Here is a 21,047-nt window from a genome sequence, read left to right as displayed (position 1 = left end):
ATTAATTCCTGAGATGTAGTGGTCCAGCATAGCACTTGTTATGCCATGTTGAAGACAATTACAATACGTTAATGCAAGTTAAAGACCACTGCTGCAGACTCCAAGAAGTTAGCTATCTTTGGAAAAAAATCTGGAAGCGTAAAAAAATATTACAGTTTCCATCTTCTGGAAGACCGCCCCATAGAGAGGGAATAAGCCTGTTCTACCATGTGCTCCAATAAACAGCAAGTACTGCCTCAAGAGTTCCCAAAATCCAGCTTCCACTGGATTTGAAAGACATTCAAATAGGACCTACGTGAGGAAAGAGTCAACAAGAGAACTCAGGAATCCTGAAATCATCCTAGAAATGTTTTTGGTTTTTCCTTAGCTCCTCAGAAACAGAATTTCTGGGTCCACCACCAAACGCTGCAGGTATGCTACAGATTCTTTGCAGAAATCTAAGTGGGCTTCAGTATTAGGAAGTAAACAGGAACATCAAGAAGAATCATTCCTCAAAGTGACTAACCTTCCTGAAGGAACAGTGCTCCCAGCTAAGCACTTTTCCCTCATACGCTATACTGACTTAAATAACTTCTTTTCCACAGGAAGGCTATGCAATAGCTATACTATTCAGAAACCACCTACTGCTGGTAAAGGCCCAGTGATACTTCAGGACGGCTGCTGTGTCAGCTATAGCTGCTACGCATTTAACAAAAAACTTAGTTTAGAAACATTTAATACAATTCTAAACCATTTTTAAACCCTTTCTGCTTAGAACCAGCCTTTCCTAATGCTATCAATCCAAGCTTACAGACTCCTGAGGAAGACATAGCTGTAAAATTTATCATCTGAACACTTGCATTAGTGCCACTCAAGGATCCCAAGTCCAGCCTGGTGGACAACCTTGCTAGGAAGACAGAAGCCTCATTTAACAGCATACAGCTCTCATGCTAAGCAGTACTGTAAGTGGCTGCTGAGCTAGACGTTGTTATTACCTGTCTTAACTTCAATACAGAGTAGATTTTGCACAATGAAAGATATCTTTGTGGCTAGTTAATTATTACAGCTGCCAGCTACTTAATGTTAGCCGTCATCTCAAAGCTGAAGGATTAATGACCAGAAAGCATGTGCATGACACAAGGCATTGTGACAATGAACTGTCACATTGGTACCAGCATCTAGGTGGAGACTCAAACTCAGTTTTGCTCCCTCCAACTGCCTACGATTTATGCAAATGAAAAACAAAATATGGAAAGAGAAACCACGCCTAAACTGCCAATCCACTAGAGGAGGACAAAAAACATACTACTATCTCACTTTATTACAGAGGAGAAACTAGAGACTTCTTAATATTTTTTTCTTAAACTGAAGAGCATCATTAAATCAGATTTACAGCTGCTTCACTTTGCACCAGAAGGTATCAGAACGCACAAAGGAAGGAGTACCTGCGTGGACCACAAGAGATCCCCTTTCCAAATGTGCACAACCAGCTGTCCTCCTCCTTCATGACTTAACTCTGCTGACAGTACTGTGCTCTAGAAATAATCTCTGGTTTTCCAAAGCCACGCTGCATGTAAAATAGCCTATATTTTCAAGTAATTTTTTGAAATAGATAACAAAAAATAAATCCAATAACAAATTATTTTGCAGGACATCAAGTTAGCCGACATCAAGAAAAAAAAAAGTATTTTATGCCAATTGTAGTTAAAATCTGGAATGAGATACCTTGTGAGAACAAGAGACATAAGTAGATCATTATGAGGGTCCACAGAAACAAAACCAAAACAGAACACATTTCCCACTTCATAGAACCAACAGCTATTGAGTAAAATCAGCACTACAGACAAAAACTAGAAGAGACACAAATACAGACCTCCTTTCTCAAAGTTATTTGTGAATAAACTAGGAACTGGGACATTTTACGAGTACTATTCAGATAACGGAAAGCTGTAACAGTGAAATCAGAATTAGAAAGAGAGCTAAGAAGGCTTTAAGAATACTAAAAGGAAAAAAAAAAAAAAAAAAGAAAATTAAGCAAGATGTACTTTTAAGTAGAGCAGATGCCAAAATCTGTGATCTTCGTTGAGGTCCACTGCTGTACCCAAATCCGAAGACAGCAACAGTGGCCACTACAGAGAAGTTTAATTACTGTTTGCACTGGTTTTCGTAAGCTAACATCTGCATGGACGTCAGTCCCATTCTTCCAAATGTGACGACTCAGGAACTATACCCAGATAAGGAATTACATAAACAGCAGGGATCCTGCTTTCAAACAAATCCCAAAATAATAGTGGAGCTGACCACTGCACACTCTTTTTCAGCTAGTATGCTGCCACTGAAAGCCACTAAACTTTGTTTCTCCTAGCCATAGCAACCTCTCCAAACAACTGTCAGTGCAGTAAGCAGGGAAGAGACCCACATTTTTCACCTATATCCAGGGGAAGCGCTGATCCACTGCATGCCAAACCTGTAAGCAAATGTCCTGGTCTGTCTCCCTGCTAAGTGAATAGCAAGGGCTTGGAGTCCAAGAATTTGGTCCCTGCTATTTATCAGGAGACACGCTATTCATCAGAAGAAACACTAGGAAACTATGACTCTCCTGCACAAAATCCCTCATTCCCCCAGTAAAAAAACATACGAAAAACATACCACGTTTTTCCCCTCAAGCCAAATTGAATCGATTAGTCAAGCAACATAAGCACACTGAAGTTTGTGAATCAACTAAGAAAACGTATTTTCAACCATCACCATTACAAACACCCATAAGCTGTTTCTACTTGAAAACAAGCCTCTCAGCAGCAGCTTAACAAATTACCGTCTAGCAGTAAGTTAACACGCAACACCAAAGGCAGCACGAGTCAATAAACACAAAACAAAGCAAATGAAAAAGGAGAAAGCCTTTTAACAGCAGAGTGTATTACAGGGCACATTTCTAGAGCAGTTCCACACATGCCTGTGCTCAACCTTCTACAAAAAAATTTGAAGACATCGAATAAAATTAAAACTCTAACGAAGTCAGTACAAACTCATCCACCAACTTTCTGAAGATCTGTGTATTTCCTGTGACAGATACAATACATATCCACCGCATAATTTTAAAGACTTGATAAATGAAAAAAAACATACCTTTGCCTTCTCTAGGCTTCTTCTTTATACCCAGATCTGGAGACCCATCAGATATAGCTGATTGTTGGGTCTTTGGTTTACGGCCAGCTGCACATAAAATATGAGAGGGGGTGGGAAAAAAATATTAAGCATATGCAGAATGAAAGTATTTCATTGCCTTTGCTGAAAGAAAGAGTTCATGCATTTTTTCCCCTGCTGTTTCTTTACCATGAGTATGGATAAACTTAAATTCTTCGATTACTAGTACTGCAGATACAGCTTAATTCATCATGTGGTTGCTTATTTCACAGGCAGATTTAACTCAATTCCTGACAAGTTAATGGCAGGTGAGGTAAGCACCAAACGTATAAAGTAAAACTTCAATTTATTTGCATTCTTTTAGTTTAGTGTTTTACTCTGAAATGTATTATTTCTTGATCTGCTTTGGGTTTTGTATTCTAGTATGGGTGTTGATCAAAGCACCATGTTTCCCAAGAAGTTTTACTACTGAAATTGTGAACATTAATTTCTACCTTGTGCCTGTCAAAAGCTACAGGTAACAGCTCCCACTCAGCGTGCAAAGGCTGCCGCACAAGACGCACACACGGCAGAGCACTGTGACGGCCTCCACCGGCACCCGCAGCCTCAGGGATGCCAGGAAGCCTACCTGCCCCGCTGCCCACGCGCGGGGCTGCCCCGCCACGGCTCGCTGCGGGCTGGCAGGGCTCCCACACGCCGCCCCCGTCCTCCGCCTGCCCCTGCCAGAAGGCTCAGGAGGGGACTCCTCGGCAGGCGGCAGGCTTAAGCTGCTGCCTTCCCGTGCCAGGGGAATCCTCTCCCGGCAGGACCTGCCGCTCCTTCATCCTTCCACACTTCAGTGACTTTTTTACTCAAGGTAAACAGGCCCAAGCAGGGAGGAGGATCACACCCCAGGGCAGCCGGCTGTACACAGCCCATGCTTCTGCCTGCAGTTACAGGCAAGCAGCGACAGTACACTCTCCTACCTCAGGCATTAATTTTGGCTGATGAATAACGTTCTTCATTAAATGATGAATTTCACAACGCACTAATTCTGAAGACCAAAGTTATGGCTCTGTAACTATGGCTGAATGACCCTACACACTTAAGAACAGGGATTTGGAGTCTGTAATAGGAAAAAAATATTTACAAAATAACCTTCACAAAATTTCAGAACTCCCTGAGCACAGCCCTGTAACACAATCTGCCCAGTAACGACCATTCAAACACACAGAGGAATGTAAAGAAATAGTTCCGAACCAGTGTACGACTACAGCTACAGAAAAGCTTTAATCGTAATTTTCTTGCTTATGCAATTTACCTTAGAGTTACAGTTAATTTGCTATGTTTGTTTCTGTTAACTCTAAAACTTAAGAGATCTTAGATGCACATTGCTTTATCGCTACACTGCATTTTTGCCCCCTCTAAATTACAAGTAAATATTCCATCTTAGTACGTCTGGAAGCTCTGAGAAAACAGTATTCCTAGTTAATGTGAATTGTATTGATGCCTGTAAGAAAACTGCTAGACCAGAGAGAAACCCTACCAGGTACCACCCTCCCATTTGGTAGCTGAACACTTGGAACTCAAACACCGTTCTGAACAGTTTCTCCCCCAAGACACACCCATCAGACAAATAAGATACTTCTCTCACAAAGAAGATCTTGTACTGATCTTGTAAACCGATTTATGGGTTTGTAAGTTACTATTTACCCTGCCACTTCATTGGAAGAATCCTGAGTGTACACACTCTCCAAATACATTCGTATTTCAGACACCAACGGTTACCCACACAAGTCCTCTTTGAATCAGTCTCTACCCATCCTCCACCTTCGTGAACTGTGCTTATAAACCACAACAAAGACATCATTTTCCTTTATGGCTTGGTGAAGCTCATTCTCTTGCTACTCTTTCCTTGTTGCAGACTCGTTTTCTAAGAGCTCACATTTCAGCCTCCAAGGAGTCCATGTGAGTATAGAAATCAGATCATCCAACCTATCTTCACCACTATCAACTGCAGCAGTGCACATCAGAAGGCAATTCTGAGACCGCTCCTACGAAGAGCCATACACACCTTTTTTCTTTTTCATTGGCTCATGGATATCGGGGGAAGTTGGAACAGGAGATGCATCCATCGGTTCAGACTCCTCTGTTGATACCTCCACCACAGTTTCTGTGATCACATCGGGTCTCATGGCTGCATGGATAAATTCTGGGGTTGACACACAAGGAGGGACAAAAACTTCCACTATGAGGGAAGTGGGGGGGGGGAAGGAAAATCTGATGAAATTTCTACACGGTTATTTTAACATGTCTTACAAAAACTTATTTGAAACAAAAGCATATGCAATAGTATATAAAGATTCTGCTCCAACAACCTGTCACCTAGAAAAACAATCCAATCCCCAAAAATAGGCACGCTTGCCAGTATTGCTAGGCAGAAGACAAGTATCACACCAATATTCTTTGGAACTAAACTCAATTTTAAAGGAAACTAATTAGAGCTTAATCTTCAATCCTTATTCCAATCTCCATTTCCTATTTTGTAGCTTTTGGGGTTCAGTTTGACCATTATTTCATCCAACATATATTAAGTAACTTCAGAAGGAACATCAAGTTAAAGTAATCATCAACACTAAGTTTTGGATTTTTAAACTGACAATGCTTTGCAACATAGTGTGTTTGGATATCCTTTCTAAAACAGGAAGACAGACAAAAATACTTTTCCCCTAAAATAACTCTTTTATTTTAGCAATTTAAAATGTCAAATTCACAAATGGCTGGTTAGAAGTGACCTTTGAAGGGCACCTTGTCCAACCCCCTGCTCACGTCCAGCCACCTAGACCCAGTTGCTCAGGACCGTGTCCACACGGCTTTTGAATACCCCCCAAGATGGAGACCCCATGGCCTCTCTGGAGCAACGTGTGCCAGCGTTCAGCCCCACACACAATGAAGAGGTGTTTCCTCATGTACAGACAGAAAAGTTAATTTTAAATGTGTAGCCACTCAAAGATCTCCACCCGACCACCTCTCCTCAGATCAATAATTTCATCTGTAAGTATGCTTGTTATAGGGTGGAGAAATCATGTAAAAATTCAAACGAATCACTAGTTTTGAAATAAGCAAGCAAACATTTTAAACACCATACAGTTCTCCACAGAAGCAGGTTTCCCAATTCGCTTGTTTTACTAATCAGCGGACGGAGAAACGGCTCACAGGGCAGAAAGTGTGGCTGACATACCAGGACTCCTGGCATCTCTCAAGCAGGTAGGAGACTCCATATGAAGCAAGGCCTCTGCAGCTTCAATTGTCTTATCCGTGCAGTGCACATTACTTCCATGAACCGATGCTTCCACTGTAGAAGGATTAAAAAAAAATAAATGAGAACAGATTACTTGTGAAAGTCCACAAGTATCACTGTGCAACTGCACTAATCAATCTTAAGCATGAAAATCCTGAAATTGTCAGGTGTCTTCACACCTTTTATAACTTCCAGTAACAGAAATCTTTAGGGAAGACATGAGACAAGCAGAACCAACACTGTCACTTCTTATGATTAGATTTCTGGTTCACAACCAAGCTTCTCATTTCTATGAGGTGCTCAAGAGCTTACACAAGCAGACTTCTGGGATTTGTCTTCTGCCTTCGAGTTAACCAGAACAAACCAGATTGTAATGAGGATGGTTACAAACACAGCAGAGCAGGGAAGCAGTACCGTCTTCAACTATTACCCCATTAAAATCTAAATGTCACCTCTCTTCAGGTTTTCAGTCTATTTGTATAAATATATATGTATAAAAAATATAAATATATATATATATAAAAATACAAGATCAGTTTGCAGAACAGATATATCCGGTTTCATTTTCTGACACTAAAAACATCTGTGAGTTGGGTTTAGCAGGCTTGGTTGTTAAAAAACAAAACACAAAGCATAACAAAACAGTATGCAGGGGCACGGGGTGTTAAATGATAGCTAAGGGAAGAAGGTAAAATTTTATCTTTTTTTCAAGTTCTGCAAGTTTATAAAAAAATAATCAATCAAAAATAGTTTAAAGTAACTTCAAGAGAGCACACTAAAGCTTGATACAGCACAGCCCACAGCAACCCAAATGCAGCAGCAACACTAAACCCCCCCTCCCCAACTTATCAATTAAAACTACAATCCTATGCACAGCCAAGTATTCCTCACCCTTGCAAAGGTTTTTACAAGTAGCGACTGCAGAAACACCTGTTGCACACCATCCACACTGGGGCTAAGGTACGCGGCTCGCTCCAGTTGCTGTCCCCATTTATGGCCATCTGCTCAAAGCTGCACCGCTCCAGCAAGGCAGCCCGCAGCCCAGGAAATCTATCTTTAGCGTAAGCAGGGTCACCCATCTCCAGCGCCAGAGAACTAAACAGGATTCCGTAATAACTCTCTATGAGAACTTCAAGGCATCTATCCCGTTACTGAAAACATCTAAGAAATGACCTGAGGTTCATTTGGTGAAAAGCAGGGAAAATACTGCTATAGCGTTGCTTTTGGCTTAGGAAAACACGCTAACAGATTTGTGCAGGCATGTATGGAGTAAAGCTTTTCAGCAAAATGCAGCTTATTTAAATGCAAGGATTAAAAACTTGAAAAACCTACTAGCCAGCGGACTAAAGACACAAACCAGAAGCTGAAAGTGAACAAAATCAGGAAGATGCACAAATGCAAAATTCTGGGCAACTGAAACGTCTTGCTGGACCAGCCCAGCTGCCCACCCACTGGCTGGCTGCTGGGACTCCCCCTAGCCCTCTCCTCTCCTGGGATGCTATTTAGGGAGCTTTATCTTTTGGAATTGTAGATGCCTGGTAAAGCTGACATTCCACCACCATGTCGCCCCAGGCTGGGAACGATAAAAGCCTACTACCTAAGGGCACAGGAAAATCACACTAAAGGGTTTCTATTGCAGCTCTGCCCTTTGGATTATCAGTGGCAGTAGGCAAGAGTTCTTTCCCCAGCTGCAGTCCTGGGTGCTCCCATGCCCAGGCAAGCTGCTGGTTCTTTCCCAAGCAGCATTTTGGGGTGTCCTGAGTGAGAGGCTGAACACCTGCACTGAAACAGAGTGGCCCTGCAGGAAAAGCTCTACCTAAAGATTTTTTTTCTTTCTAAAGAGAAGCTTCAGTTTCACGGGAACTGATGACTAGAGTTTCCCCTCATCTACCTGATGAAACCTTCCACTTATCATCAGAACACAGGAATAATTAATATTCAGCTAGTCATTATAAATGTATTGATTCTACATCAATACTGAAATCCACAACTCCAAATCAGCATTTATTATTACCCTAAAGCATGAAAAAATATTTAAAGCAAAGCTTTTCCACCAGCTCCTCTGCTACCCCTGCAGCAAAGGACTGTATCATTTTCATTTGTTTCTGCTGGTTTCTGTGTTCGGGACAACTAGTTATCTTGCTTCTACGCAGATATCAGCTTCGATATATAAAGAAACTCAAACAACAGTTGCAAAATTTCAATTGTAAAAAGAGTACCGATTTAGCTTACTGAAGTCACCTACTCCTAAATGCTTAAAAGCCTACAAAATTTTCCTACTTTTATATCCAAAGTATTTCCCATAGGAAGCAGTTTAGATGCTGCACCACAAGAGAGATGTACTTAACAGAGAACAGGAACAAGGCAAAAGAGACAGCTGAAAGCCATCTTTGTACTTCTGCAGCTTTATGGCATTCTGCTGAGGGGCTAGAGCGGAGGGAAAGGAGACACAACCCGCCTAGCATTAGGGACTAAGGCTGCAACCCCCTAACAAAAGAGCCAAGGAGCAAAGGAGCCACCCAACCTCTGCCCAAAGCCAGCCTTCCGTTTCCAACAAAACCAGCACTATCTACTCCTCACAGGCTTCTGCCATTTGAAAATACATGCTTCACAAATGTTTTTCCAGCATGAGTTACTTAGGTCTCCACTGAAATTGCCACCTAAAAAAAAAACCCAAGCAAAAAATAGTAACACTTCTGGCTTTGGCTGGGACAACACACATGCTGTCTGTCTATCATGACAGTTAACAAATTAACCTAACATTGCCAAAAAGACATCTATTAAAGTAGTTACCAAAACAAGTGCTACAACCAAGTTTGAAGTCTTCTCAGCTACCTATATTCTCCTGCAGCCAGTCCCTGGGTTTAGCCTGAGGAGCTTCTGCCCACCCAGCGAGCATTAGGAGTCTGCAGTAGTGATCAGGCAACACTACTGCACCAACACATTTGGAAGAGAAAAGTGTGAATTTGTAACTCAACAGAAGTTTTACCTAAAACATCTTTTTGCCGCTCTAGAAAATGTCGAATAGAAGACAGCAAGTCAGAGTGTTCAGTCAGGGGACGTGATGAAAAATACAGCTAGAAAAGATATCCCAAAAGATTAAGTGGGGGAACAGGTTCTCTCACAGAGGGGATGGGACAGGGAAAAACCAGGCAGCTGTTCTTGCAGATGGCTAGATCAAGTGTCATCAACACTTGGTAGCACTTCTCACAATAAAGACAGGGGGTGGGGGGAAAGTAAACGAAAGGAGTAGGATTCCTCAATTAGAAAAACAAAGCCTACTTCAGTCAAAAGCCATCACCACAGAAAATCGCTGGCAGCTACTTACCATGCAGTACCTATCAGGCTCCTATAGCTTGTGCCAGACAAACACACATCATCACAGCAACCTTAATCATCTCTCAATACATCCAAGGTTGTGATGCACAAACACAGTATCACTGTGGGCAGAAAAATTTCTAACCAAAGAATGACGTGTACGAGCCTTCTCTTTAAAAACGTCCAGATTGACAAATTTTTTATTATAGTTATACTATCAGCTTACCACTGTACACATATATAAGACTCCGAGACTACAATAGCCTGTATTGCTTGAGTAAACAACTTAGTATGGATCCCTGTTACCTTATATATCCACTTCAGGAAGAGTATCAGTTGCCCAAACAAACCAAAAGAGTTTAATGGATGGAAGTAAATTTCCCAGACTTTTGGTAAGTTGAGTAACAGGAGAACGGCCATTTACAGATCTAGATAGAACACATCAGAGCTAATACCACCACTTACCTTTCATTCTTTTAAACCAAATCTCATCCTACTGCTCTTATGAAGAGCTCTGATTCTCTGGCATTTTATTTTAATTAAAAAAACCCTTCTGATCTGTTTTCAGGAAAAAAAAAATTCCTCTTAGAAAATAATTTTTAAAACGTTAACAGTTAACTAGGCTGGTTGGGTCTATCTTCACTGTTGACCGAATGTCTTCTAGCTTCACTTTCTAAATAAATAGCGCATACAGTAGATTATTCAAGGCTCTCAACAGCTGTTACAAAATACCAAACTTGGTAATTAAGTCTAACAGGGCCATACTTTAGCTTTACAGAAGAAAATATTGGCAACATATCCATTTTGAAACAATGCCCCAGTTTTAACCTAAAACAAGAGTAACAAAACGAATTAAAGCAAAAGAGAAGAAAAAAAACCAAAAGGAACCGAAATTTTCAAAACAGTGCTTCTTGAAACTATGATACAGCTCCCCCCTCTTTATCTGAAGACCTATCGATGTCTGCATTTACAAGGTCAACACTTAACTGTAGCACCTGATTTACAATAGCTTATCCTTTAATACTATCAGGCAACCAGAGCAATACTTTAATGAAGAATTCCCAATTCCAAGCATGGAACTCAGTCAAGAGTGACTACACATAAGCTAACAGACCTCATTTAAGTTTACTGGCGTTCACATGCTTGTTTTATCTCAGCATTTAAAAGACCACAGTAAACAGTAGTAGAAGGCAGTAACAGTGCTTAAACCACATTTTAATTAAAAACAGCTGAATTGCCCATATAGCTAACACCCAGAAATCTTTCTGCATGCAACACTTGACTGGAAAAGAAAGCATTTTCAGTTTACTGCTTGTTTTACGGCAGACATTTGTTGAGAACCTGAAGAACAAATTCCTTGGGTTTTTTAGTATTTCCCTAAGCCTGGCTCTGTTCATTCAGAAGACTTTCAGCTGCATACAATTTAAGGATGATACATAACCCGCTGCATAGCAGCAATCAATGATGAAGACAAGAGCAAACACCTGAAATGCTTGTTTCCCTGTGAGCCCTATCTGTTATCAGCCCAATACTGAGAGAAACATCAGCTACGAAGCCAAAACCTATCTTTGTAAAGTCATTTAGGAGTTGCTCTTAGAACCAGCAATTGAGGTAAGGCTGGACTAAAATTGTTACTGCTTCAGGTTCTTCTCCCAGTTACCAAGCACTGTGAAGTTTTGCCAACACTGAGGCCAGCAGCCACGGGAAAAGGCAAGGCAGAATTAATATAATCCCGTAGGATAAAGCATTCCTCTCTTAAATCCACGTGATAGCATCTACATACGTAAATAAGTAAACAGATATGGCATCCTGACAGTATATACAGATGGGGATACTAGACGTGCATAGGTATCTGTATCCCTCACTGCAATGCAAATATATATACATATAAAAAATTAAGTCGGCTGGGCTAAGGACATCAGAAAGAGCAGCACAAAGGTCATTTGTTATCTATCCAAGGGTTGACGCACAAGCAGTCTAGTTACACCGTTGACACAATAATCAACTACTTTAACGTTCTCTATTTTATCAACAATAAAAAGCAAAAGTCAACTAACTGAAATCTCCTGCAGCAGTGAGCCCTGCAGAAATCCGAGAGGTGTGTGTTCTACTGGTGAAGCAAAGCAATCTTCTTCATATACAGGAAGGTGTCTAAACACTCCACTTTTTCTGTTCTGCAGCAGAACAGTTCTTCGTTGCTTTGTTGTCTGGGGGGGGAGGCTGTTTTGCATGTGGCTGGCATTTGCTCCCCCACTCTGAAAAATCCTGAGTGTCTTTCCACATTCAATAAAATAAACCATTACAAAAAATGCGACTGGCTCCCCTTTTTTTAAAAGAACAGCTTAACACACTGGTTAAGTGACGGAGCATTTACCCTTCGCACGCCTCCGTGCTAGCACAGACCTACAACGCCGCACGCTGCGCGCCATTCCCACCGACTGCTTTAAAAAAAGTTCAGCTCCGCGCTGGAACGACAAAAATAAAACCGCAGCCGGCACCGCCCCGGTGGAGAACGGCAGGTCTGAAACGGTTATTCCTTTCGGAGCGGCGAGACCCGGCCCGTGCTGGCCCCAGGGCTGCACCGCACGCAGGGACACACGGGGGGCCGCCCCGCGTCCCACCGTCAGGAGCGGCGGGGTTTAACGGAACCAAACCAAGCCAAACCATGCCCGGTTCTGAACGCGGCCCCGACAAGACGCCGGAGCTCGGGTAAACGGCCTCGTCCCGGCAGAGCGGCTCAGGCGGGGGCTTCAAGACGCGACGGTGCGGCGGGACTGGCCCGGAGGTGCGCAGCACCTGCCCGGGCCGCCGGCAAGGAACGGCACTACCGCGGCCTCTCTTCCACTCCCAGCACGGAGCCGCCCGTAGAGCCCCGCTGCGCCGCGCCTTCCCCGGCTGCCGGCCCCGGGCCGGGACGCGCGCCCGCCCGCCGGGAGGGGCGGCCACGTGCGGCCCGGCGGCGGCGGCGCCCCCGCTTCCGTGTTTACACTCCGCTTCCCTCCAATTCCGTGCGCGCCCCAACAGCCCCGCGGGGCGCCGCCACTCCGCCGCTCGCCGCGCTCCCATTGGCGGCCGCCGGCCCCGCCCCGCCGCCCGCCAACGGCGGCCGCCCCTCCCCTCCCGCTCGGGGGGCCCCGGGGGAGCGCGCTGCTTCCGCTACGCAGCGCGCGTGGGGGAGGGGACGCGCGCCCCCCCCCCCCCCCGCTTCCCCCCCCTCCCCTCTCCGCACACGTGGGCCACGGCCCCCGCCCGCGGGCGCCTCCTCCCGCTCCGCCGCCGCAGAGTTTAAAAGGGCACGGGGGGGAGGGGGGGGAGATGGCGGACGGTGTCGGGGGGGGACACGGGAGGTGGACACATGGACGCGCAGCGCCCCGGGAGGCCGGGCCGCGGCCCTGCGTACGGAGCGGAGCGAGGCAGCGAGCGCTCGGCCTTCCCGCTCAGACAGCGTGGCGGCGGCGGGAGGAGGGCCGGCCCGGCCCGGCCCGGCCGGGGGAGGCGGGAGGACAACAACCTCGCACACTTCCTGGTTCTGACCCCGGCCGCGCAAACCCCGCAAAACTCCGCCGCCCGCCCCGCCACAACTTCCGCCGCGGCGGCGGCAGCGGGGACGCCCGCGCCGGGGGCAGGTGCCGCGGAGCGCCGGCGGCCGCACGCCGGGCCGGCCGCACGGACGGGATCACTTCCTGATTGCCCCCCGGTGCTTCCCCTCCCGCCGCCGCAGCTTTCCCCCCCTCCCCGCTCCCCGCCGCCATCCCTTCCCGCCCCGGCGCTGCCGGCGGCGCGGTGCAGCCGCGCGGGGCAGCTTACCGGCCCGGATGAGGAGGTCGAGCTGGTTCGTGGGCCCCTCATGCAGGGACGTCGCCATGTTTACGCTGCCGGAGCGGCTTCACATTGACCGGCGGGCGGACGCGCGCCGGGAACGCGCGCGGGGCCCGGCGGCGGGGCGCGCTCCCGCGGGGCGGCGCGGCGCGGGCGGCGGATAGGGCGCGCGGCGCGGGCACCGCCACGGCGCGGCGGCGGCGGCGGCGGGAGCGCTTCCTGCGGGGCGGCGCGGCGCACGCGATCCTTCCGCCGCCGGCCTCAGACAGGAAGTGCCGCGCCGGCACTCGCCGCCGCCGCAGCGCGGGACCGCCCGCGGGCGGGGGAAGCCGCCGGGGCCCCGCCGGCCGCCCGGGGCGCGGAGAGTGCCTCCCCCGCCGCCCCGCGGGAGCGCGGCCCGAGAGGCGACCGGGGCCGGCGGCGGCCCGAGCGCCGGCCCCGCCATCGCCCCGCCGCTCGCCGCTCCGTGCCCCGCTGACGCGCCCGGAGCGCTGGCCCCGGCCCCCGCCTACCGACACAGCCCCTTTCCACGGGGGCAGCGCTCCCCTCGGGATAAGCCCGTTAGTCCTCACCCGGGCAACCTTAATCAGTCCGGCCCTAGGCTAATTGCCGGGCCACCTACTCCAGCCGTGCTTTGCCAGGAGGCTCCGGGCTTATGGAACGCGATTATCCCCCTCGTCCCCCTGACGGGAGCAGGGCCGAGCCCAGGGGAACTTCAGGCGCCTTTTCCAGCCCGCCTGGGGCCCCATCCTCATCAAACCCACCCCCCGGGCACATCCGCAGGGACAAAAGCTGCATCGCTCGCTTAATTGAAAATACAACCAGCACCACCGCTGCGCAGGGATGTCTCCTCTCCCCTCTGAAGAACAACCCGCTTCAGCAACACCGCAGCCTGCCCGGCCCGCGCTGCAGCTGCACAGCGGCACGGCGGGAGAAGATGCTCTGCAGGCTCCCCGGCTGAGTCCCTGTGCTGCTCGCTGCTTACTCTCGGGGTAAAACTTCAGAGCTGCATGCCAAGAGCAGCAGCTGTGCCAAGAAGACCAAAGTATGTCCCGCACAGAGATCACACATAGGAGCCTGCACAGAGCTACGCATGGAGATCATGCATAGGAGCACGCATGAAGAAGCTACACTTGGAGCTCACACACAGGAGCCTGCACAGAGCTCACGCATGGAGCTCACGCATAGGAGCTCCTGCCTTCACGCCACGCACACCTGACGAGGCCCGTGTTATTAAGCCATTAGCAAAAGTATCGAGCAACCGCTTACTGCCCAAAGAGGCTCCCCTGTACACAACAGCTTCACAGCTCCGCTACAAAAAGGTGAAGGGCACCGGCTGCGTCAATCTGACAAGAAGGTGTCTCTCCCTTTTTTAGTAGTTTTAGTAATTTTTTAGTCCTCTCAAGTTTTAGTAGTCCTAGGACCTAGACCACATGCAAACATTTCGAAGCATTTTTCCCCAGCACAGAAATCGCAGAGTAGCATTCAGCATAAACCACCTCCAACTGGCACATTCAGGACCTCAAACTTTTGACAGGTCATACACCTGCTGCAACTCTCACAGCTTCTTAGGAATACAATTTGACAATCACGTTTATACACACAAATAAAAATTCAGGCATTTTGTAGACTTCACTCATCTATTCCTGGCTGTAAGGAATTAAATCTTTTCATCACCTCAACAGATAACGAATGAGACCTGCAAGCGAGATCACTCAGTCTCACATTCGAGCCGTGATATCTAAAGGTAGGTCTGTGCGGAAGTTTTGCCAGCCGAGCTCTTTCCAGCCAGAAGCATGGACAAAAAAGGCATGCTCTGCCAGCTGTGACGGCAACAAGCTCTCATGCAGATACAGCTCTGCCAGCAGCAGAGTGCTCCTGTCAGCTTGTGTTATTCAGAGAGGTGGAACAGCAGTGTTAACAAGAATTCCTTCTGTCAGCATTTCCACTAGGGGACTCTGCTGTATTCTCCAGCAGAAATTTTTCTCATGGAGACAAGCCCAAGGACAAGTAAAGGCATTTTAAGTAGGCGTGCACTTTAATGTGCAATAGAACTTCATAACCCTTCATTAAAACATCCTCAAATTGACGTGGAAACCTCCTGCAGCATAGTTTAGCAGCACCGTAGATTCAGCTTGCATACAGAGTATGGAAATACCTGTGCACTCATGTCACTTTGTCTTGTGTACCTACTGTTATTAAAAACCATAATTTACCTCCACTTCTCTTCAAGCTGTTAGGTCCGCAACAACAAAACACAGTTAAAAATAGTTTTCCAGTTTAGATCCAAATCAAAAGGTGCACTAAGACACTAAATACCTTTGAAGATTCAGACCTGTGTCAATAGGTGTTCACACTTACTTTGGAAAAGATGCATTCACAGCTTGTCTGCTTTACTGTTCGCTCTGCAATTCAGTGGGGATTGTTTACTGATTGCAACTTACAGTCACAAACGGAAAGCATTTGACTCCTGTCCAAGTTGTTCCCTCAACCCGCTATGGGTGGAACAAAGTTCTGAGTAAGATATGTGGACTCCTTGAATAAGTGCATTCAAGTAACTGGCACGTGTAATTTTTGACAAACACCATGTGTCCAAAACAAATAAAAAACCCAGTATAAAACATCAAGTTCTTGATCTAATAACGGTTTTCTAAGCAACATTTATTTACTACTGCGAGCACAGACTTAGCACAGTGTTTGCCAATTCACATGAAATGGACTCGAACAGCTGCACACATTATTCTGATTCTTCGCTCTCCCTGATCGTACATGGAGAGAGTATCTTTGGATGCCCAAGGGATTCCAGTCAGTTCAAAAAAGTCCAAGCCCATGCACTTCCAAGATTATAATCTACACAACTACCACAAATCTATGAAATGATCACTTTGACCTGTGCCCAACCTATTTATACAAGTATAGTATTAAAGCATAACACTGTCTTTAAGGAGGAATGTGATTTTTCCCAGAAGTTCTGCAGTTCTGTTTAAACTATACGATTTCCATAATTTTATGCTGGACACTAATTGATTTGTCACACTAATAAAATCTTACCATTTCAGGGGAAGAGAGACAGTCAATAGAGAAAAAAGTAAACATGCACTTAATTTTTTCACTTCTTTTAAAGCCTCCTTTCTAGGCAGAAGGCTAACAAAGAGCGCTACAAAATCTACTCAAAGAGTGCTGGTGGCCCAACGAGGCAAGAAGTATTTACTGTAATGTAACAAGACAACATAACATTACAGATTAACTTATGTTTCTCTGGCATGAAAAATGTAGAAAAAAATAACAGAAGCAAACATCATCATTCTTTGTCAGCCAGAAATGTATTTCTTAGCCTACTATCTTTTCTTAACTGTTAAATGTACAGAGACTAAGCTTTACCGTAATTTTGTAAACCACAAGCTCAGCTGTCAAGACAGCCAGGTAGACCTACATGCTCATCCCATGCTACATCTACCAGCTGCCAGAAACAACAACAACAAAAAAAGTCAACATGTTCTAATATGCAGGAAAGCTACCATTCAAAACTGTGCTTATGACACACAGGAATGTAGTCAGTCATAAGTAATTTCAAGACAATAACAAGTTAGCACATTTTTAGCTGACAGCACCTCCGTGCCTGTGCACTTCAGAGTCTTTGGTAGATAAGGAACTTGGACAACTGGAACACCCAAGTGAATTGTATCCCGCTACTTGTACAAACACACAAGTAAAACACGTATCAACTCACACTTTCTTCTCAAGGGATACGGACAACTTTGTTCACATCAAAGGAAATAAGCTTCACTACTTCTTTGCAATATACACCAGTTAAACTTCATCCTGATTATTTTGAAAAAGTGAAAGACAACTCAGGAGAAGAAGCTGGATGCGATTAAATGTATGAAAGGCCACGGATGTAAAAATTCAAAATACGAAAAACTAAAAGGTTTCAGCATAAGTGAATGGGTGTGGGATCAATTATCTCAAGCACTTCCTCGAACAGCCCTCAAAACTAATACAGCATTCAGTGGCTACAGAGGAATTGTCAGTCTCCTCTCCTGTTGTCTCCCATGCAAAGTTGCCCTACCCACAGTTCTGACAAATAGGTTGAAAACATTCCATGGTAACAGACTGTAGTTCCTCTCAGAAAACTATTTCACAAGCTTTGTGACTTGAAAAGCTTCAAGTACAGCCTGCCAGCAGCACTTCACTAACAGCAAATGATGAGCCAAGAAAGAAAAAACTCCACACATTTAACTACTTTTAGCCAGAGAGGTTTCCAGTTGTATTCTAGTATGACAAAGCTACCCTGGGAAAAAGCAATTATCATAAAGCAGTCACTTATTGTTACAGAGGTGATATGTCTGACTTCATTTAAGCAAGTAGTCAAGGGCAGATGGCAATCTGTCCAAGGGTAGTATTTGCAGTCTACATGAGAAATTGCAAGCAACAAAAGAAAAACAAAACTGAAGGTTTTTAGCTTGGTTGACATTTCAAGTAACTTCAGAAGTCCAAGTATGTCCTGTCCTGAGCATCAAAACTGCCTACAAATTTTAAATAGTTACAGAAAGGTCAGTTCTTCTCAGCACCCTGAAGAAATTCACATCTAATACTTAGAGAAGTAGTTGCTGTCCTCAACAGCAGGCTATCAAATTGTTGATAATTATTACTGCATCACAAGGATAACAATACAAGGAAACATGTTTAAGTTAGATTCCAGAAACATGCAAGAAGACGCAGCAGTCTCCTTTATCAGCACATCAACATAACCATTACTATCCACTGTGGATTCGTGGTAGAAAAACTCAACAGTAATAGCAAAATAAACTCAAAAGTGTCCCTGGAGGAACCAGGGAAATACTGAGCAACAGGGTCAGTGACCACACCAAATTTATCTTCCTGACTACACCACGTGAAGTCTAGTTATACCAAAGCCATGAGTCTGTCACAATCTGCACCTCTGATCAGGATCCTGGTGTCACTATTCATATGGCAATTAGTGGTTCCACACAGAAAAACAGGTGTGTTCTCAGGATTTGGTACTACCTTTGACAAACAGAAAAGGAGTTACTCAAAATAGCAAGTGTCTACATTACAGCATTACTACCTGTGAATGTGGAACCAGAAAAAAATCGGCTGTCACAAAAAAAAAAACCAACCAAAATTGATATATGCACTTCCCTGCCTCATAATGAAATTCCTTAACTTCAGGGCAGTCTAGCTAAATCAGGTATTTACATCACACATTACATGATTTTACGAAATGGACAGTATTTGAGACTGGTAATAGGCTGGCATATGAATTATGCCACCATTAAGCAACTTCTCTGTTCAAGCCCTAGCATTTACAATTCCTTAAGACTTCTCCATTAACAACAAATGTCTGTTCTATAAGCCCACTGAACCTTTATAAGGACTAAATGTCCTGCTCAAACACATACGGCTTTCACTGTGATCCTAGAATTTGTCAAATACAACCTCCCTTTTAATAGACAGATCACCTTTTAAAATTGTTACTTTCAACTTTGTCACTGTATTTTTGATCAGTAAGGACCACGATGGTTTTGGCATGCCATACTGCATTCTAATTTCAAGATACAAACCACAAAATTTTTCAGCTCACATTAGTATAATGCTGTGGCTGAGTCTTCACAGTAACATCCGGCAATTTCTCACTCCCAGCTGCAACTGGAATTGGGAGTTGAGAGGAGCGTGCATCTGTACATCTCAAGTCCAACCCATAATGCCCCACACTAGCAAGCCATTCAATTAGCCTCACACCAGCCTCATAAAATAAAAATTATGCCTGAAATGAGTAGTTAAATTAGGCTTTATCACAAGCCTTGCAGTGTTCTTTCAGTATGAATGGAGCACTGAACACACCAAGGCAGAAACCTGAAATCTAGAAGGAACTGGACACCGCAACCTGGCTGTTACTGTCATGTTAAAATAGTATCATCCATAGAGCAGCTGCATAGCTCTTTTCATTAACTTCTCAGAAAAGGAAACACCAGCAAGGATGACATAAATTTTAGGTTGCAGCTGAATTTTATTTCTGAGTTAAGAATGTTACTGAGAACAGTATATGCCCTGGGCGTAACTGCTCCAAGTGCTATACTACAGCACATGCAATGGGAGGGGGATCGTTTTGTTTCGCCGTCATCAACATTTAACTAGGAAAAACGCAACTGATTTCTTGGCAGAGTGGGAAATCACACTGATGTAGCAGCAGCATGGTGTCAAAAATAAAATTAGTTCACATTCAAAGGACAAATTCTTAACCCATGAATGTGTTAGAGGCATCTAATTCCTGCAGTAAAGCAAATACTGCACGCAAAGTTTTACCTTGCTTTTGTCTAGCTAACGGGCTTCATCTTAGCTCTTTGATGAAGGCAGTACCAACTTAAACTGAGAGCTTAATCAAGTTGTTAGAACGTCCAAACTCTTGTTTGTAGTCAGTTGAGCCTTCTAAAGCAAACTGCTCTCCACTTTCAAAAATCTCATCAAGCTGTCAGCGTAAGGAAATTAAGTTCAACCAATAGGATATGTCAACACTACCTGAACATATACCAGATGTTAGCGTTAACTCATTTTTTTTTAAGTCAGTTTAATCAAATAATGTCTGGACAAAATGGATGATCACAATGTTTTGTTGATCCCTTACACACACATGCCGTAATCAAAGGTAAGATGCTAACCAGACCTAATACTGAGCTCTTAGTATATGGTATTAAACAACTGATGAAAACTTAGCTGAGATAACCAAAGAGTTCACAGGCTCAACTCATACAAAAGAAGTCAAGGGAAGCAGTTTTAATTATAATGAGAGAATACATATAAAAGCAGAAGGAAGAACTAGTAACTAAAGACTTTATATAGAGATATAAAGCTGGTTTCAACGGTGACAACAGTCTAAGTAGCAATCTGAAATTTCCTCTGTAAAAAGATTTGCCTTGAAGTATATTTTTTATTTATGCATTTGTTTAAATTGGAGGAGGAGTTAAGCCTAAATCTCACTGTTTATTCAACCTCCTCCATCCTTAAGAATGGTTATCATTTACATGTTAGTTTTAACTGAACTTCCTGGTAAGGGGGAAAAAGTATTAGAAGATTATAGACAAACATACCATCATTGTTGTCTTTGTAGGTCAGTATTTTTCCATCAGATTGTAATCCTGGAGGGGCTCATTTTCAGATCCCCATTTTTTCATGCAGATCTTCTACCCCCCTGTGGCAATAACATTTTCAGAATTAAAACAGACTTTCAACTTGCACCACAGGGAGGATTTCTGATGGAACATCAAATGAAAAAATGTGGTGACAGTTCACAGGTCAAACGGTATTCTCAACTTCTTGAATGCAGTGGTTTTGTTTCCTCTTTAATCTTACAAATTGTGAGGAAAAAAAACCCAATACTGTAACTTTGATGATTAATAAAAAAAATAAGGGGAAAAATACTATTGATACAAGAAGTTAGATTCACTGAATCAATTAAATCAGAGTGTATAGTAGCAATATGATTTTG

General features: G+C 44.6%; 1 protein-coding gene across 8 annotated transcripts in view; it reads right to left on the bottom strand.

Annotated features, from left to right (window-relative positions):
- ELF2 (E74 like ETS transcription factor 2) overlaps positions 1-21,047 on the bottom strand; it is a 39,362-nt gene that overhangs the window by 4,162 nt on the left and 14,153 nt on the right. For 2 of the 8 annotated variants that reach the window (XM_056321998.1, XM_056322045.1), the window contains 3 exons: positions 6,344-6,457; positions 5,177-5,350; positions 3,106-3,192 (listed from right to left, as the gene is read on the bottom strand). In XM_056321998.1, the coding sequence (XP_056177973.1) occupies positions 3,106-3,192; positions 5,177-5,350; positions 6,344-6,457 (375 nt within the window). Of the gene's footprint in view, positions 1-3,105; positions 3,193-5,176; positions 5,351-6,343; positions 6,458-7,294; positions 8,075-9,196; positions 9,217-13,528; positions 13,756-21,047 lie in introns of those variants that run through there. The other 6 variants (XM_056322022.1, XM_056322011.1, XM_056322029.1 and 3 more) reach the window with 6 other exon arrangements.

This window comes from Falco biarmicus, chromosome 1 (assembly GCF_023638135.1).
Source record: "Falco biarmicus isolate bFalBia1 chromosome 1, bFalBia1.pri, whole genome shotgun sequence".
NCBI lineage: Eukaryota > Metazoa > Chordata > Aves > Falconiformes > Falconidae > Falco > Falco biarmicus.
The sequence above is the reverse complement of the archived record's forward strand: the minus strand, read 5'-3'. Positions and strand labels throughout refer to the sequence as shown.